Source organism: Vulpes vulpes, chromosome 14 (assembly GCF_048418805.1).
Source record: "Vulpes vulpes isolate BD-2025 chromosome 14, VulVul3, whole genome shotgun sequence".
In the NCBI taxonomy this organism is placed as follows: Eukaryota; Metazoa; Chordata; class Mammalia; order Carnivora; family Canidae; genus Vulpes; species Vulpes vulpes.
This window is the reverse complement of record NC_132793.1, coordinates 34121514-34139108: the sequence shown is the minus strand read 5'-3', so window position 1 is coordinate 34139108 and position 17595 is coordinate 34121514. Positions and strand designations below refer to the sequence as shown.

Genomic DNA, 17595 nt, shown 5'->3' with positions numbered 1-17595 from the left:
CAGGAAAAAATCTATTTTGCAAAACAAAATTTTAAGATAACCAAACAACACATGCAGCATTATACATAACAAAGCCCATCCCATAGCAGGGGTCCAATGTAAGATCATTACATTTGGGTGTTACTGACCTCTTATTTTTTTCTCCCTTCTTGTGTTAGTTTAAAACCTCTTCCTCCTGAACTGGATTTTGTCTTCCATTCTGGGCTACCATTATATTTCACTGGTGTAATATTTCAACACTCTAACCATATTGTGCTCCCAGTTGTATGGTTCTATTTCTTGCTAACCTGCAGAACCACATAAGCTAGGACCTGTGTGTTGCTTGTTAACTGCTAGATGTCCAGTGTGCAACATATAGTAAGTCCACAATAAATATTTACTAAATAAATCAATGTAATTTACGGGGAAGGTGGAAATTGATAGAATGGAATTCCCATAGGGCATCAGATTCAACTGATGCCATTTATGTAAGATTCTATACACATAATTTCATAGAATATGCATTCCTAAAACTCTAACATTGTTTATTTACCAGCTATGAATTAGGGCTTATTATAAAAGAGAAAAAATTAATGAGATAATCTAAATAAACACAATATTATTTTCATTGCCAGTTAGATGTTAGCTCATAGAAAAAAGCCATTTCAATACAGCTGATTTTCTTTGCCTCGTTTTTCTTTGCCCAACTTAGCTAAAGATCATACCCAATGTTCAAATACTTTCCTGTAATCCTGCCTGACCACACTCATTAAAGACGGCATATTTTTCTTTTGTGTTCACAATCCATATTTATATACTTTCATTATAGCATCAATCACACAGTTTTCCCATATTTTTTATATTTCTGATTTTCTACTCGACTGAGTTTTTGAGTGAAGTGACTATCTCTTATTTAATTCCTTTGTGTTCCAAACATGCTGCCAGGCATAGAATAGTCTTTCAATAAATATTTGCTGGTGAACCCAGGACATGGGACCTGACCTTAGGTCTTTTGTCTTGTAGTCTAAGACTTGGCCCACCACATCAGGCTTCCAATACAAAACAGATCATCAGTGATTATTTGTTGCTATTGTTATCAGGAATTTTTTGAGGGTAAAATTAAGAAGGGTAATGTAGTCTGAATCAGGTCCATTTATTCCAGAAAATGCAAAGTATTGGCAAACTTTAAAAATGAAGTTGTTGCAATTCCATGCTTAAATACAAAGAATCCCAAAAGGGAAAAGATTTTTTAAAACCTTGATGGTAGTACTGATGGCATCTGTATTTCCAGATTCCATAGGCCTAGTTATGACATACCCACATGCCAAATTAAAAATAAGAAAAAGAAAAAACCTTGCATATATGCATGTGAAAAAACACTCAGAGGAAAATAATATTTACTAAGCACTTACTGTATGCCATACATATGGAGCTTTACTTGTATGTTGTCATTTGATGCCATGTCAACTTTATGTGATTACACACTGTAATCCAACAAACTAAATGTTCACATCAGCTTAGTCTCAATATTTTTGTTCTAAAGCTATAAGGCAAAAGTTGAGTTAGCTATAGAGTATATGAAATAATTACAGGTAAAGTACTCATAATAAACCAAATTATTAGTGTGGTTTAAAAATCGAATTTTGATATTAGTGATTTTAAGAGTAACAGCTACATAAATGATTAAATTTCTGATTTATATTCTGAGTGTGAGGCATAGGAGAAACACAACATATTATAGTCATGCTGGGAGAAGTTTTTTTTTTTTACGTTCTTTTTATTGTATTCTTCGGTAAAATTTATGGTACTCCTTTCTTTAAATATTTTATTTATTTATTTATTTATTTATTTATTTATTTATTTATTTATTTATTTAAGAGAGAGAGTGAGTGAACATTCAAGTGGGGGCAAGGACAGAAGAGGAGGGAGAAAACCTCAAGCAGAATCCGTGCTGAGCATGGAGCTGCATCTCGCGACCCTGAGATCATGACCTGAGCCAACACCAAGAGCTGGACGCTTAACTGAGCCATCTGAGCACCCCGTATGTTATTCTTTAAATCCAAAATAATCACTGATTTCCTTGGTGTTACATGTAAGTTCGTAACTATAATAAACTTTCTTATTTAAAGCAAATACACTTGACCCTTGAACAATGCAGGGATTTAGGATGTCAACCCTCTGCCACACAGTCGAAAATCTATGTGTAACTTTTGATTCCCCCAAAATGTTACTAAGAGCCTACTGTTGTTTGGGAGTCTTACTGATAAAATCAGTAGTCAATTCACTACAGATTTTGCATGTTATATATATTCTGTATGGTACTCTTACAAAGACATAGCCTAGAGAAAAGAAAATACATTTACAGTACTGTACTGTATTTACTGAAAAAAATCTACATATAAGTGGACCTGTGTGGCTTAAATCCGTGTTGTTCTGGGGTCAGCTTTTCACAGATTTAGTCCTATCTTGTTCATTAAAGTGCCAGGGCTCTGCAATGACTATAATACAACTTCAAATGTCACTGAGCTATTTTCAAGTTAATAAGCTTGAAATCAAAGGAATTTGGTACAAGTAAACTACTTTCAGGTTTCAGAAAGTTTATGGGTAAAGTGGTAATTTTCTGAATATGAAAAGGTCTCTGAAGGTCTCCCTGGAAAATGTTTGGATTATTAATAGAAGGACAGTAATTGCTTTGTCTCTCTTTTTAGATACAGTGCTACTTTTTAACAATTAAGGTAACTTTGGCAAGCCACTGCAATCTCTAAAGGAGTACCCTCTAAAGGAATGTGTTATTCTAGTGGATCATGTTGGCCAGGATACAACTTCAAGTGCATTAATTATCCCTAACAATGTGCACAAAGATAATGTTTTAAAAATCTCAACAGGATATCCAGTGTGTTTCTGGTAATGTATCTATTTACAGAACACAATTCAATCTAGTCTGAACGACCACTGGCTATGAAATGAGGCTCCCAGATATGCAGCATTATCTACCATTTATGTAACCTTTTCTTCTGTGGAGTGTTTAAGACACCTCTTGTTAGTATATCCAAAATCTTTTCCCTATTTAGTGGATATTTTCTAGAGCCACTGCTCTGTAGGTATGAAACTACAACAAGGATTTAAAATACGGTCAGTTCAGGAAAACATTTACTTCCTAGCTCTGAAACTGTGTTTGATTTTTAGATCTTCTGAAAGCATCCTAATTCTACAAGTCCTAAGTCTTCCAAGTAAAGTATACTTTCCCATGAATAATGATCTTTCAAGACTTCATGATGGAGGTTGATTGTGTTTTTTTCAAAATCTCCAATTTGTTTTGAGAAAATTGTTATAACATCTAATTTACAAAAGATATATATTTTTTTCAATTTAAACATAACTTCTGTTATTTGAATCTCATTTTCTTTTAAAAATGTCTCCAGTTGATATTGGTCTGAAAGCATGAACCTATAATAGACATAGTGGTTGTAAAAACTCAATTTATATGTATTGACTGAATTGTCAGAATCCAATTGTTTAGAAAATTGCAATTTACAGAGAATTGGTTGATGGATTTGATTTTCTATTCAGCTTCATTTTCTATCCTTTCTTTGCCTTAGCTAGTTTTATAATAAGTTAAAAATTTTGGTTGTAAGATGTTACCCAGTGAAGGTAAAATCAGGAGCAATTGCAGAGGAAAAGAATTCTTTTCATGTCTTTCTAAATTCATCTCTCATGCTTCTTTTTATGCTTAAATGCGGAAGTCTTTTTTGATACTCAGACTGGTAAATTCTTTCCAGCCCAAGGCTTTGCACACATTGTTTTATTTTTTGGAATGATCCAACCTTATTCCCTATGCCAGCACTCCATTCCTTTTGTTCATGGCACCTTCCTCGCTCCATTTACACATGTGTCAGTCCACATGTTTGAGGAGTGCCTCCAGAAATTCTGTGGTCCTTGCATCCTGGGACTAGACTACCACATTCTCGGTGCTTGAAGGCGGTAATAAGAGCCCAAGAAATATCTGCTAAGCAAACGATGGGACCTTAACAGGCCTATCTTTCCTACCCCTAGAGCATTTAGGAAAGAGAAATAATAATCAAGGTCAATCATTTTATTTTGCTTATGAAAGTGAAGGTTAAAATGTTTGGGGGAGCCTCTCCATGGCTCTGCCCAGTGTTGGCAGCATCACCAGCTTTTTCCACCCATAGCAGGGTAGGGGAGCACTCTTTCTTTTCTTTCTGTTACCTACCAGGGGCCTTAATAAAAGTATTCACAAGAATGGGCTGACAAATTTAATAATAGCACTCAATACTTTTTTATAACCTAATGATAAGTTTAGGAATGACTTCTCAACTTCATTCAGTGCAACTTGAACATTGCCAGAATGTTTCAAGAGGCTCAAATGCTCTTCCTATAGTGTAAGTGTTATCCTTGGGTAAGAGCTTACTAGTTGCTTAGATACTAGGATAAAAATAATTTGCAATAGAAAGGTGAGTTCTGCACATAGCCTGAGTAAAAGGCTGTTTTATACAACAGGCTCTGCTCTCCCGGAAACGATGGTAACAAATAATTTTAGAGCCAGTCATATAGAAATGCATTGAAATGAAGGCAAATTAATATTTAGGTGAGCAATATATATTGAGTGCCTCCAATGTGTTGGGTCTAAAAAAAAACCATGTTACACAGCTGTCCTTGCATGTACCTTACCACCATGAGCAAAGTAGGCAGTCTCTAAACTGATCCTGCACCCCTCCCAGCAAAAAGTTTGTGAGCACAGCCCCGGAAATTGATATTTCCAATATCTTCCTAATAATAATCCATAATTATTAGCTAATGTCTCCAGAGATATCAACAAAGAATTTGTTATTAATGAGAAGTTTAAATTCTCAACAGTAATACTTTTTGGCCAATACATTTTTTTTTTGTAATACTAACATTTTTTTAAAGACTTTATTTATTCACGAGAGACAGAGAGAGAGAAGCAGAGACACAGGCAGAGGGAGAAGCAGGTTCCCCATGGGGAGCCCGATGCTAGACTCGATCCTGGGACCCTGGGATCATGCCCTGAGCCAAAGGATCAACCACTGAGCCACCCAGGTGTCCCTTGGCCAATACATTTTTATATTAGATGGTCTTAAAAAAATTAGTATTTACAAAGAACAAATTTTTTTCTAGATAAAAATATTGGGCTTATGGGAATGAAAGAAAATAAAATTAGAGCAGCCCGATAGATTGTAAATATTAATAAGTAAGTCCTATGGTCTTCTTAATTTAAAAAGGTGTTGACTAATATGGGGGCAAGTTATGTTTCAGTGTAATTATTCGCAGCTATTTAGTAGTGCTAATTTTAGAAAAGCAACATGCTCACCCTTGAAGATGGAAGACTACAAGCCTCTAAAGCAGTTTCAACTCGCTTCCGGTCTGCTGAGAACAAGCGGTATATGCTGTGAAGTGAAATCACAACAGAGAGATCTGTGTCATACACTTATAAATGACACCAACCAAAGGTATCCCATTGAATCAGGCCTTTTTGTCATTCAAGATACCCACTGCTCCATGTATCTGCATGTATGTTCTAAAAGATCTATGGTATGTGTTTTTTAAATTAAAAATGTCTAATGTAAAATCAATATTTCAAGGCAAAGGTGATGAGCCAATTAAAACAAATTGCACTAAGTAGCCTCTAATATTAAGCACTAAAGTACATCCTTGATGACACTGTCTCCTTACTGCTACCTATTGTGCTAAAGATATGCATTATTAATATTATTAATAAACAAGTAATTACTAATATTAGTAAAGTAATTTAACATCATAATTAGCAGTAGTCTATTGTGAGCTAGTAAGTCAAAGGTCGAAGATTAAGGATACGTTTTCTTTGGTCAGTAATTTGGTTTTAATTTTTTTTTAATTTTATTTATTTATTTGTGTGTGTGTGTGTGTGAGAGAGAGAGAGAGAGAGAGAGAGAGAGAGGCAGAGACACAGGCAGAGGGAGAAGCAGGCTCCATGCAGGGAGTCTGACGTGTGACTCAATCCCGGGTCTCCAGGATCAGGCCCTGGGCTGAAGGCGGCGCTAAACGGCTGAGCCACCTGGGCTGCCCAGTAATTTGGTTTTATTATTTTATTTTATTTTTATTTTATTTTTAAAGATTTTATTTATTCATGACACACGCACACACACAGAGAGAGAGAGAGAGAGAGAGAGAGAGGCAGAGACACAGGCAGAGGAGGGAGAAGCAGTCTCCACGCAGGGAGCCTGACATGGGACTCGATCCAGGGTCTCCAGGATCACATCCCGGGCTGAAGGCGGCGCCAAACTGCTGGACCACTGGGGCTGCCCAGTAATTTGGTTTTAAAAAATAAAATTTATGTGTATCAATTCTACATCAAATAAAAAAGTGGTCAACTTATTGACAAATAGAATGTTAAGCATTATATTAAAAATAGAATTGAATATAATAGTTTGAATTATGGGTTCTACTAAAATATGCCAAAATCTAGTGCCTAGAGCCCACCAATCCCACAAGGACTATGGTGGAGTTGAACTGTTGTTGTCTCCTCTAGATGGGACATCACACTAGGTCTGGCTCCTGGCCTGCTTCATCACGTAAGTTCCCTGCCTGGTTTCTGTTGACATTTGAGTTTGCAGCCCCTCCTTCAAGGCTAGCATCATTCTGGTAGCAAGAAGCACTGAAGTCACCCAGTTACCATTCCTAGAATAGATCGGAATCTCAAATGGCCTTTTAAGTTTAACAGTAAGTTTCCCCCACCTCTTCCCCCCTCTTCCTGCTTTGTTGTTTCTTGAAAATGATGCCACAGGAAAATCTCTATGAGGAAACCAGCTGCACTGCTGTGAATATGGAGCATGAAGGAAAACGGGGTTACCATGCATTTTTATGCTTCCACTTGGGCCAGTAGAGAAACAAAACAGAGCCATGGCACAGAGTCAAATCTTTGAGAAAAAAACATGAACACTGACTGGGAAATGCTCCCATAGCTTACTTTTTGAGAGGAATGCGCCCTTCTGGAGTGACTTGCAGCTTAAGCTTAGTATAGCTGTTAGAGAAACAGAAAAACAAGTGTTTAAACTTTATAAAGCTGTCTATTAAAGAGTAAAATACATAGGAAAGGGCTCGTGCATATTTTAAAATTCATTTGCTGAATTTTAACAAACTGTCCAGATCTCTGCAATCAGCACCCAGCTCAAGAAATAGAAACTTTTCACTTTAGCAGCATCCCAGAAGCCCCTCTTGTGCCCCCTTTCCACATCCAGGCCCACAAAGGGAATCATTATTCTGACTTTAAACAACATAGATTCTTTTTGGCTGGTTTTGCACTTTATATAAATGGAATCACATTCTTTTGTGTCTGGTTTCTTTCATGCAATAATATGTTTTTGAGATCCATCCTCATTTTTTGCTTATAGCTGTAGATCATTCACTCTCATTGCAAAGTATTCCAATGTTTCAGTATAACTACTCATTTATCTCTTCAATTGCTTATAGGATATGTGGATAGTGAGACAGCAATAGAAATTACCAACACTGCTGATGAGTGTGTGGACTGGGATTACCACGTTAAGAAACTGCATATGACCCATCAATCCCACATCTAGAGGTATATGTAGCAGAAATGCCTATAACATATTTATCAAAAGGGATGTTCTAGAACATCCATAGCAGCTATTCATAGGGATATGCTTGTTGGTAAGGGACATTTGCAATAGATAATGATTAGCCAAGTATAAAATGCAATGTTTGAGATAAGACATCTTTTTTTATCTCTGTGTCCCCTTCCACTAATACCACCTGGCAAAATCAATGTTCTAGAAATGTCTGTTAGATGAGGGATGGTAAGGTCAAAGTCAGTAAAATGAAAGAAGAAAGGAAGGGGAAGCATTAGAAGGGTCCTCAAGATGACAAACTAAAAAGGAGATGATCACATGAAAAAACTTGTAAGTGAGGACCAATGAAGTACTGACAGTAAAAGCAATTCACAGAAGAGTAAGAAAGAAATGTAGGCTGGTATCATTTGGTCTAGAATAATGGGTATGCCTGATAGAAGAAGAGGGAAAAGAGAAAGTTAATAAAATAGAGGACCACCTAGTAATGTTTCTGCTTGTGGTTTTGATTTCAAGGCTTCCCAACCTCCTGGACATACATAGCTTCCAAAGTGAACACAGCCAGCCTTCCTTGCTGCTCATCTGGCAAAAATCATTATTTTCCTTGGTCAAATTATTTTTAGAAAGACTGTAATTCCAGAGTGATTGGGTAATCCTGTTTTGCTTTTCTTTCCTTCTCCTTTTCATTCTGTGCCTTCCTCCACATCTTTTTCTCTTTTCTTACTAACGCTTTCTGTGATGTTAGTCTAAGGGCAGGAATCAGGACATTAGTCTATTGATTTAGGTAGGCAGGGAAGTTATTATAGCATCTATCAGATCTGAGACTCTAGAGAAATGAGTACCGTATGTTGTTCTTTCCCTTTGTCAGATTAATAATTGATATGACACAGGCATATGTAGAAACGGGGGCCTCTCTGAAATTAATAATTCTTGGTTCTGAGCACAGCTGTCGGGATTTGGACGTGTCTCCTTATTGTGTGTCAAAGGCATTGACATTCAGGGCAGCTCCGCCTAACACGGATGTGCAGCTTGGAGGAAAAGAGTGATCTTTCTTGGAAGTTTTCCAATTCCAAACAGTGGAGGTATCAGTTCTCTAACAAATCCCAAAGGGAAGTTTGTGTTTATCAATGTGTGAAGCCAGTGCAGCATAAACAAAAGACTTCACAAAGGAGAAAGGAAACTGACTCAGAAGAAGCAACACCCTTAGTAATAAAATTAGAGCTACTTACGCTTTTTCCAGAAATGCATCTCTTGACATGTTTTGGGCCAGCAGGTTTGTTGCCAAACTGAAAACCTCATTTGTCCATTCCTGAAAGATGTAAATCACACTTGCATTAGCTTGAATACTCTACAGTCATTTGACACATGTTTTTAGCTGGGCTACCAGGAAGGCAAATTAGTTCAATTTGTGTGCCTAAGGGATTTTTTCCTTTTTCTTTCTCTCTCCTTCTCTCCTCTTTTTTCTTCTTCTTCTTCTCCTTCTCTTCTTCTCCATCTCCTTCTCCTCCTCCTTCTCCTTCTTAATTAAATTAAATTAATTAAATTAATTCACGTCCCTGAGTGACTGCTCCTTTCTAAGGAACTATTCTTTAGACATAAACAAAATTTGTCTGCTTCTAAAAATGCCTGCTGATAGGAAATTGGCATGTTGAATTTCAGTAACCAAATACTTTTTACTAATTTCCTAGCATTATAAAGAGTTAAAGAGTTATAGAAAAGTCGAAAATATAGTCGAAAGTATTTTTAGCACTCCTTCAGATGTAATCTTCCTGCTTTACTATTCAAGGCAAAGCAACTCTAACAGGGAACTTTTAAATGTTACAGTTCTAGAAGTTCTTGAAACCAGTCCCAGTCACAATGTCACACTCTCCCTCCCCCTAATTCTGTCAGTCCTTTACTTCTCCCCTAATCGCAATTCCTACCTCACACCACTCACCAGTGATCTCACTTGGCTTCCAAGAAAATGGAAAAGAGCAAATCCACACCAAAAGCTGAAGTTACATTCTGAGTGGTTTTGAACATGAAACTAACATTTGCACACCCCTCCCCAATTCGTTAGGAGAAGACATGAGAACTAAGAAACCAAGGTTTTTAGTTCAACAGCATTTCCATCTAATTGTGTGACTTCTGCTGTTTTATTGGTCTTCTGTGTTTTGCCTCCTGACTTAAGGCATTGATAATATACCAGATATTATATTATACCAGATATTAATATTTGAGGTAGGACTTGGGGTATACAGTGGTGAAAGAAGAAAGAGGGAATTCTAAGCAAAGAAAACTGTCTGGGAGAAGAACCAGAGGTAAGCACGCAAAGTATGACTTAGAAGGAATGGGGAGGAGTCTAATACAGATTGGATAAAAGAGTGGAGTTGCGATGAGAAAAAGTAGAATTGGGGGCAGAGTATGGAGAGCATTTAATGTTTGTTGAGGTATTCAGAGATAATTTAGCAAGAAATGTGCTATCACTGAAAGTTTTAGGGTGACAGATGAGGACACCTGAGGCCGGTTGTGTATTAGGGAAGTTATTTGGTGGCCACGTAGAGAATAGAGTTGAGGCTGAGAAACCAAAAAGAAGGAACACAGTTAAGAAGGTGTCTCAGTTTAGGAGAGAATTTTGGGGGTCTTGAACTCTATATATTTTTGGTGGAAGACTTGGAAGATGAAGCACAGAATAATTGTGAGTGAAGCAAAATAACTGACCACTGAACTTTATGTATAAGCAAGAGAAGCACTGGAATAATTTTTAACAGCTTTAAAATAAGTTTCCTCAAATTTGATCATTTAAAACTAGGAACAATAACTGCTAGCCCTAGTTTTACAATATGTTTCTGGTATAATATTTTCTGAGCTAAGGGTCAAATTAGATACTTCCTATGCAACTTTATGCATTGATAAAAGCATCTGTAATTGAGGGCAATGTACCATTTTGCATGTTTACTGGGGACCAATTCCACACCAGAAATAAGTATTGTGAAAGCCAGAAATTTAACTGGGTCTCACCTTTTAGTTTGAAAGGTAAGTGTCCTATTATATCCAGCCAAATAAAAATACAACGTGAGTTACGTACATAATTTAAAATTCTCTGGTAGGCACTTGAAAAAAGTAGAAGTAAACAGGTAAAACTAACTTTAATAATATATTTTATTTCAGCTAATATTTCAAAAATATTATTCATCATATAATCAACATAAAATTGAGATATTTTATATGTATTCTATGTGTTTAGTCTTTGAAGTGAAGAATGAATTTTACACTTACAGACCATCTCATTTGGCATTGGCAATCTCCCAAGTACTTAATAGTCACAGGTAGCTGGTGGATGTTGCTGTAGCATTTGGTCAGTGCTGGACTTCTAGATCCTTGGCTCTTTGTATGGGTCCTTTATAAAGCCAGCTGAAGGGCAGCATCATTGCCACCTTTACCACACAGCCACAGCTCATTCAGCAAGTCAAGCATAATTTTCATCATATTCTGAGAATGTGGGCATCTAAATTTCTAAGTATGGAATTCTTAGAATTCATTGGCCTCCTGCAGCCTTTTGAGATGTTCAAAAGATCTGACCGAGGCTAAATCAAAGATTCAGGGACTAATGTATCGACCAAGGGAACTTTAGAAATCACCCAACTCTTGTTGGGTATTGGTCTCAGTCTATATAACACTGAGCTAAAACAGCATGTGTCTTACTTTGGTTTCCTCAGAAGCAGACCCTAAAACAAAGATTTATGAGGAATGGGTTTAAAATGAAGTGTTTTCTGGCAACTTTATAGGGGACTAAGCAGGACTGGGAAGGTAGGAAGGCAGAGAGTAGAAGTGTAGAAGGAAGAAGGCAGATGGTAACTTTGACTTTATCTTGACAAAGACCACACATCAAAGTTGAATTTTTGATGAAGAACGAGAAAACTGGAGTGTGGCAATCCCTGTGCCTATTAGTCTTAGTTAAAGGCTTCTGGAGGGGATGGAAATCCCCAGGCACTTCCTGGTTTCCTTGATAGTAGATAAATTGGGTCCCAACATCCAGAGGGAGCAGCCAACAAAGAGACAAGGGTCCTGGCTGTTGGAAGTGAAAGTCACCAAGGCATTGTATGTGAAAGTGGAAAAGGACTGGAAGGGACATGGGGAGAGCACTGCTAGAGCTGGCTCTAGCAGGTAACATATTTCAGGACTTTTGGGTACCAGAAGTAGCTACACTGTGCAAACAAAGTCTTGAAGGAATAGATTCCCATATGTGCTAGAGCAGTGCTTCTGAAACTTTCATCTACATAGAAAACGCTGGGGGCAATAGAGGGCAAAGGTCTTGCTGAAATGCAGATGTTGATTGAGGAGGTCTGGGGAAGGGACAGAGAATGTGCTTCCCAAGGGAAGTCTACTGAACCACTCTACGAGTAGCAAGGTTCTAGAGGAAACTTGCAGCATTGATGGAAAGTTTGGTAGAAATGAAATACTTTAAGCTCCACACTAGGTCTTTGGACTCAGAATCCACATATTTTTCAAGAAATCCTTATATTTTTATGCATATTAACATTTGTTTGAGCATCCTGCTGGGCCAGGATCAGAATTTTGAGTAGCAAGGTGTGCCAGGACCTGGTTTAGGAAATATTATTCTATTCTTTGTCTGCTTGCTCCCCAAGCAAATAAAAAAAATTATTTTGGCTATTTGTTTTAGAATAACCAAAAAAATCTCAGAGCTGCATTAAGAATGACATGGCTGAAAAGATGTGGCCAGCGCCGCTTAAAGCAGCCTTGGCTCATCCTGAGATTATGGCATATGCTTTGCTGCAGGATATACTGATGCCACCCTGACAGGGTTCTCATAAATCCAATGCTGGGCCTTGAGTCTGGCACTGGAAGGACAGCTTCTTATTTTAATCTAGAGGGTTTATTTTTCTACTTTCATAGACAAGGTTCTGATGATTGCCACCAAGGTTGGCTCAGCTTCTACTATTTCAAAACTGAAGCTTCTTAAATGATATTTTTCTGTCTTATGATCCACCTTTTCTCATGAAGGGGACAACCGACACCTGAATTAGAGAAAATAGATCTGAAGGTCAACTTCCATGGAATTTCATCTGGAGTTTAAATGTACATATTTGTATCTTAAGATCTTCAAAATTGTTCCTGCAATTCCCTCACCCCACGAGGTTCCGGTGCACTTATTGAAATGCCAGTATTGACACCATTATAAACACTTAAGTTTTCCTACCATGCCGCAAAGTTAACGCACTTTTATTTCTAAAGTCATTTCAGTTCCACCATGCTTGGCACAGGGTTTATGTGTTTGCTTAATACTGCCAACAATTGTTTCACAATTGTCAATTACTCTCAGAGGTATTGTTTGAGTGTTTACTATGCACTGACCTAAGTCTTTTGCAACCAATAACTTCATTAGTTCTTATAACAATTCTCCAAGGGGTAGGTGCTGTTATTAGCCTCATTTTACAGAGGAGCGTTCAAGGTTTCAAAGCACTTATAAAACTTAAATTCTCAGAGCTGATAAAAGTCATAATTTGGTATTAAATAACTAGTTTCTTTTTTTTCTTTTTTTAAGATTTTTACTTATTTATTCATGAGAGACACACACAGAGAGAGAGGCAGAGACATAAGCAGAGAGAGAGGCAGGCCATGCAGGGATCCTGATGTGGGACTCGATCCTGAGACTCCAGGATCATGCTCTGGGCCGAAGGCAGGTATTTAACAACTAAATCACTGGTTTCTTGGGCTCTAAACCCTGTACTCTCAGATACCGTGCATGCTGTCATTTTGTTCTAGAAAATTTTAGGGTGGCTCATACAGTTCAAAAGATAAAAAAGATAAGCCCATTTAACTGTATTCTGTAGAAAACACTGCTTCAGCTCTTGCTAAGGGCTAGTTACTGTTCTAGGCATTTGTCAATTAACTCATGGAATCCCCACAACTACTCTATGAGATAAATTCTGTTATTAACACCCCATTTGTATAAATGAGAAAGCTGAGGCATAGAGGCATCTGATAACTGGCATGAGGTCATACAGCTCATACAGACACATCTGAGATTTGAACCCAGGACATTTGCTGCTGGAATCTGTACACCTTACCGCTGTACTATGATGATGAATCAAACTCTGGTGTTTATGAAGTAAACATCTTAATAGCATGCTATCATGATGATGCTAGAGGAGATAAGATGGAGAGAAGGGTAAGGTCAATCACAAAATGCAGGTCTAAAGACTTGGAACTTTGATAGAGGTAGGTCATGATTTCTGTTCACCCTTGCTTTAACCAGTGTAAAGAGAGATCCAATCACAACATGTTCAAACCTTTCCCTAGATCCAAATGCCAATCATCCAGCAGTTCGACTATGATGAGTAGTTCTGAGAACAGAGAGAAATTTCTCCCATTGGCATTCACACCTCGTAACTTCTTGGCTTAACTTGTCACTGCAAGGGGTATACAGACAAAGACAGAGTCTACTAGAAGAAATAGAATTTTTGAAATAGGAGACGTTTCGCCTTCCCATTGTTCTGATTTATGTTACCTTTAATATTTTAATGTCTTTATATTACTTTTCTTTTCTTTCAGTTTTATGTATTTTCTTACACTTAGAAATACAGAGAACAGTGTAACTAGCATAAATCAAAATGTAACAAGTGTCAACATAGTGCCATATTTACTTTAGTCCTTTTAAAAAATAATATATCCTTAAGATGTTGCAGTGCAGATTAATTCTATGCTGTGCTTCTCCCTGTTTTCATTCTTCTCCCTTTCTTCAGGAGCAAGTTCCATCTTGAAAGGTAGTTATCAATATCAAATCTATTTTCATGTGTTATAGATCAAGGTTCAGCAAACTAAGGCCTGAGGGTTAAATCAAGCCTGTCACCTGTTTTTGTAAATAAAGTTTTAGTGGAATACAGCTATACTTGTTCATTGACGTATTATCTGTGGCAGTTTTCAGGCTATACTGGCAGAGTTGAGTAGCTGCAACAGAGCCAAAAGGGCAAAGTGTTTACTATCTGGCCCTTTATAGAAAATAGTTTGCTGGTCCCTGACATGGACCCATGTATATTTAAAATAGTACATAAATCATATTATACTCTATGCATCTTTGGCCAATGACTATTGGCAACCAACATTGTACCTTTAAATATTTCCTTCCTTCTGCATATGGATCTGGTTAATTAATCTTAACTATTATGCTATTCTACTATAGGAATGCATAACATATTAATGCATTATTTTATTGAGGAACAATTTGTGGTTTCTTTCTTCAGAAGAAAGGAAGAAATGTATTTTTTGTTTGCACAAATGTATTCCCTGTTGCTTTAAGTCACACCTGGGAGATTTTCTAGGGTGAGTATCATGAATTCTTAGAATCCATATTATCTTCATCAGTACCATGCTGATACTTGCTCACCAAAGTGGGAAGGACATTATGTTCCCATTGGCAGTGTAGGAGAGCTTGCATTTTGTCATATTTACCATATTCTCACTTGCTATTATCAAGCTTTCAGAAAATGTTGACAAATCTGATGGATGCAATGCGGGATCTTGCAGTGGTCTTAATTTGCATCCTTGATTCACCAGCAGAGTTGAGTATCATTTTATATACGTTGAGGCTGTTCCACTTTTTATTTTCTGCAAATTTCCTGTTAACATTCTTAACACATTTCTCCTTTAGGATATTTGTGTTCATTGTCTATGAAAAGGGGAGAAATGTGGGGGACAAAAAGGAGTGGGGGAGTTTTTGTTTGAGATTTGAGCTCAAGTACAGGACGGTGGTTAGTATCAATCCTATCGATAGAAACAAAGTGCTGCACAGTGGCTGCATCTTGTACATGGCACCTGGAGCATTGTGGCGTGCAAAGCACCCACCCAGACCATGGCTGTGACCTGATACCAAGCAGCTGGTGTCACAGAGAAGAAGCAGAACGTGGCCTCTGCCCTTTAAAACACGTCTTTATGCAGTGAGTTCTTTGGGAAAGAAAAAGTTCAAAAAGGAATACTGGATATACAAAGAAATTATGAGTCCATGGTTACCCTAATAAAGTAAAAAGAGTGACAAATGATAATAATCTCAAAGCAGGTATTTCCAAAGTGCCCGATTTGGTAGCCTCAATCTCTCAATCTATTGTATTTAATTAATTTCTTAAAAGATTTTATTTATTTATTCATGAGAGACGCAGAGAGATAGAGAGAAAAGAGAGAGAGAGAGAGAGAGAGAGAGAGAGAGAGAGAGAGGCAAAGACACAGGCAGAGGGAGAAGCAGGCTCCATGCAGGGAGCCTGATGTGGGACTCGATCCCAGGTCTCCAGGATCATGCCCTAGGCTGAAGGCAGGCACTAAATTGCTGAGCCACCCAGGGATCCTTATTTAATTAATTTTTAAAACGTTTCTGGAATAAATAATTTATATAAGACATGTTAATATTTGTGGGACACATGTAGGTCCTAACTATATTTTATTTTATTTATTTTATTTTATTTATTTTTTTGGTTCTAACAATTTTAAATAGCTATCTATTTTTCATTTTTTGGGAAACCCCTACTGCCATCGGCAGTAACAGTGTCATTCCCATTATCTCCACTCATAAATAGGTAACACTTTGGGATTTGAGTAAGAAGGAACATTGTCTTGTTCATGTAGAGTTGCACTGCCTGGCTGAGCACATTTCTCTCACCTACTGGCATGCATCAGAATTCATCTCACTAACCATTTGTCTTAATGTACAGAATCTTTCCATTGTGCAAGATGGTCTATGAGTTATAAAGATTTTCATTAAAAGCAGAAAGGACTATTGGAGAAGTCACTGCATTTATGATACTACATAGAGCATTTTGAATTTTAGTAAAACTTCTGGTACAGTTTCTGTTTTGGGTGGCAATGAAAGGCTTATATTTTATAGTCAAAATGTTCATCTCATACTCAGAGAGAAATGGTTGTCAAACAAAATATAGTTACTGGGCAGCCTTGGTGGCTCAGCGGTTTAGCGCCTGCCTTCAGCCCAGGGTGTGATCCTGGAGACCCTGGATCGAGTCCCGTGTCGGGCTCCCTGCATGGAGCCTGCTTCTCCCTCTGCCTGTGCCTCTCTCTCTCTCTCTCTCTCTCTCTCTCTCTCTCTCTGTGTCTCTCATGAATAAACAAATAAAACAAAAAAATATATAGTTATTAAAGCAAAACAAAAACCAGGAAGCAATATTAGGACCCAGTATAATCACTACTGGGACAGAAAATTGTATTACTCAAAAGATGTAATATCTAAAAAGGGTGCATAATTATTTCCAAAAGACTATGTGATTCAAATGCCTTTAAGCTACAGCTGACAGAAGCACAGCTCAAACCAGCCTGGGAAATAGAATTTCTCAGGGACACTGGAGATTTCCTGTAATTGAAGGAAAAATTGAGCAAACTGCAGGAAAAAAAAGGTATAATATAAGACATCAGGAACCTGGGGCCTAAATGCAAAGGGGATTTTCTTTATTGCTTTTCCATTGCTCTATCTTACCTGGTGATATTATTTTTTTCACTGATCAGCTTCATTCTCATGGTCACTACACCAAAAGTTACACATGGCACTTCCCACCCACCAGAGATAGTCATGTATGAAAAATCCTGGCAAAAGTCTCTGATTGGTCTACATCTAGAAAGCTTAGTCAGGTAAGAACCCAGCAGTACCCAAGAGGCCAAATCATTGGAACTGGGGGAGAAGCAGTGAGCAGAAGGATGGAAGAGAATAAAAACACTACATATATCCATTCACAGGAGTATCATGGAAAACAGCAGATGGAAGAAAAGGATGTGTCATTCATAATGTGTGTGGAATCTCATAGCTCTGTGTCCCATTCTTTTATAAAATAAAATGGGCAATAAATCCACACTTTTGACTTGAGTTACTTCATGAATGAATGAAATGTGTCAATGAAAGAGAATTATATCCATGTCTTATAATTAATGCCTTTTGAAATTAATTTTTATGTCTTCTTCATTGTTATAGGTGTTCAATCACCATTCTTGGCTATAGGGTTTTGGTTAATCACTTTAC

The 17595-nt window shown here is 37.4% G+C and overlaps 1 protein-coding gene across 2 annotated transcripts in view; it reads right to left on the bottom strand.

Annotated features, from left to right (window-relative positions):
• PLCB1 (phospholipase C beta 1) overlaps positions 1 to 17595 on the bottom strand; it is a 669180-nt gene that overhangs the window by 210744 nt on the left and 440841 nt on the right. For both annotated transcript variants that reach the window (XM_026012292.2, XM_026012291.2), the window contains exons 5-7: positions 8813 to 8892; positions 6965 to 7018; positions 5330 to 5405 (exon numbers count right to left, since the gene is read on the bottom strand). In XM_026012292.2, the coding sequence (XP_025868077.1) occupies positions 5330 to 5405; positions 6965 to 7018; positions 8813 to 8892 (210 nt within the window). The remainder of the gene's footprint in view (positions 1 to 5329; positions 5406 to 6964; positions 7019 to 8812; positions 8893 to 17595) is intronic.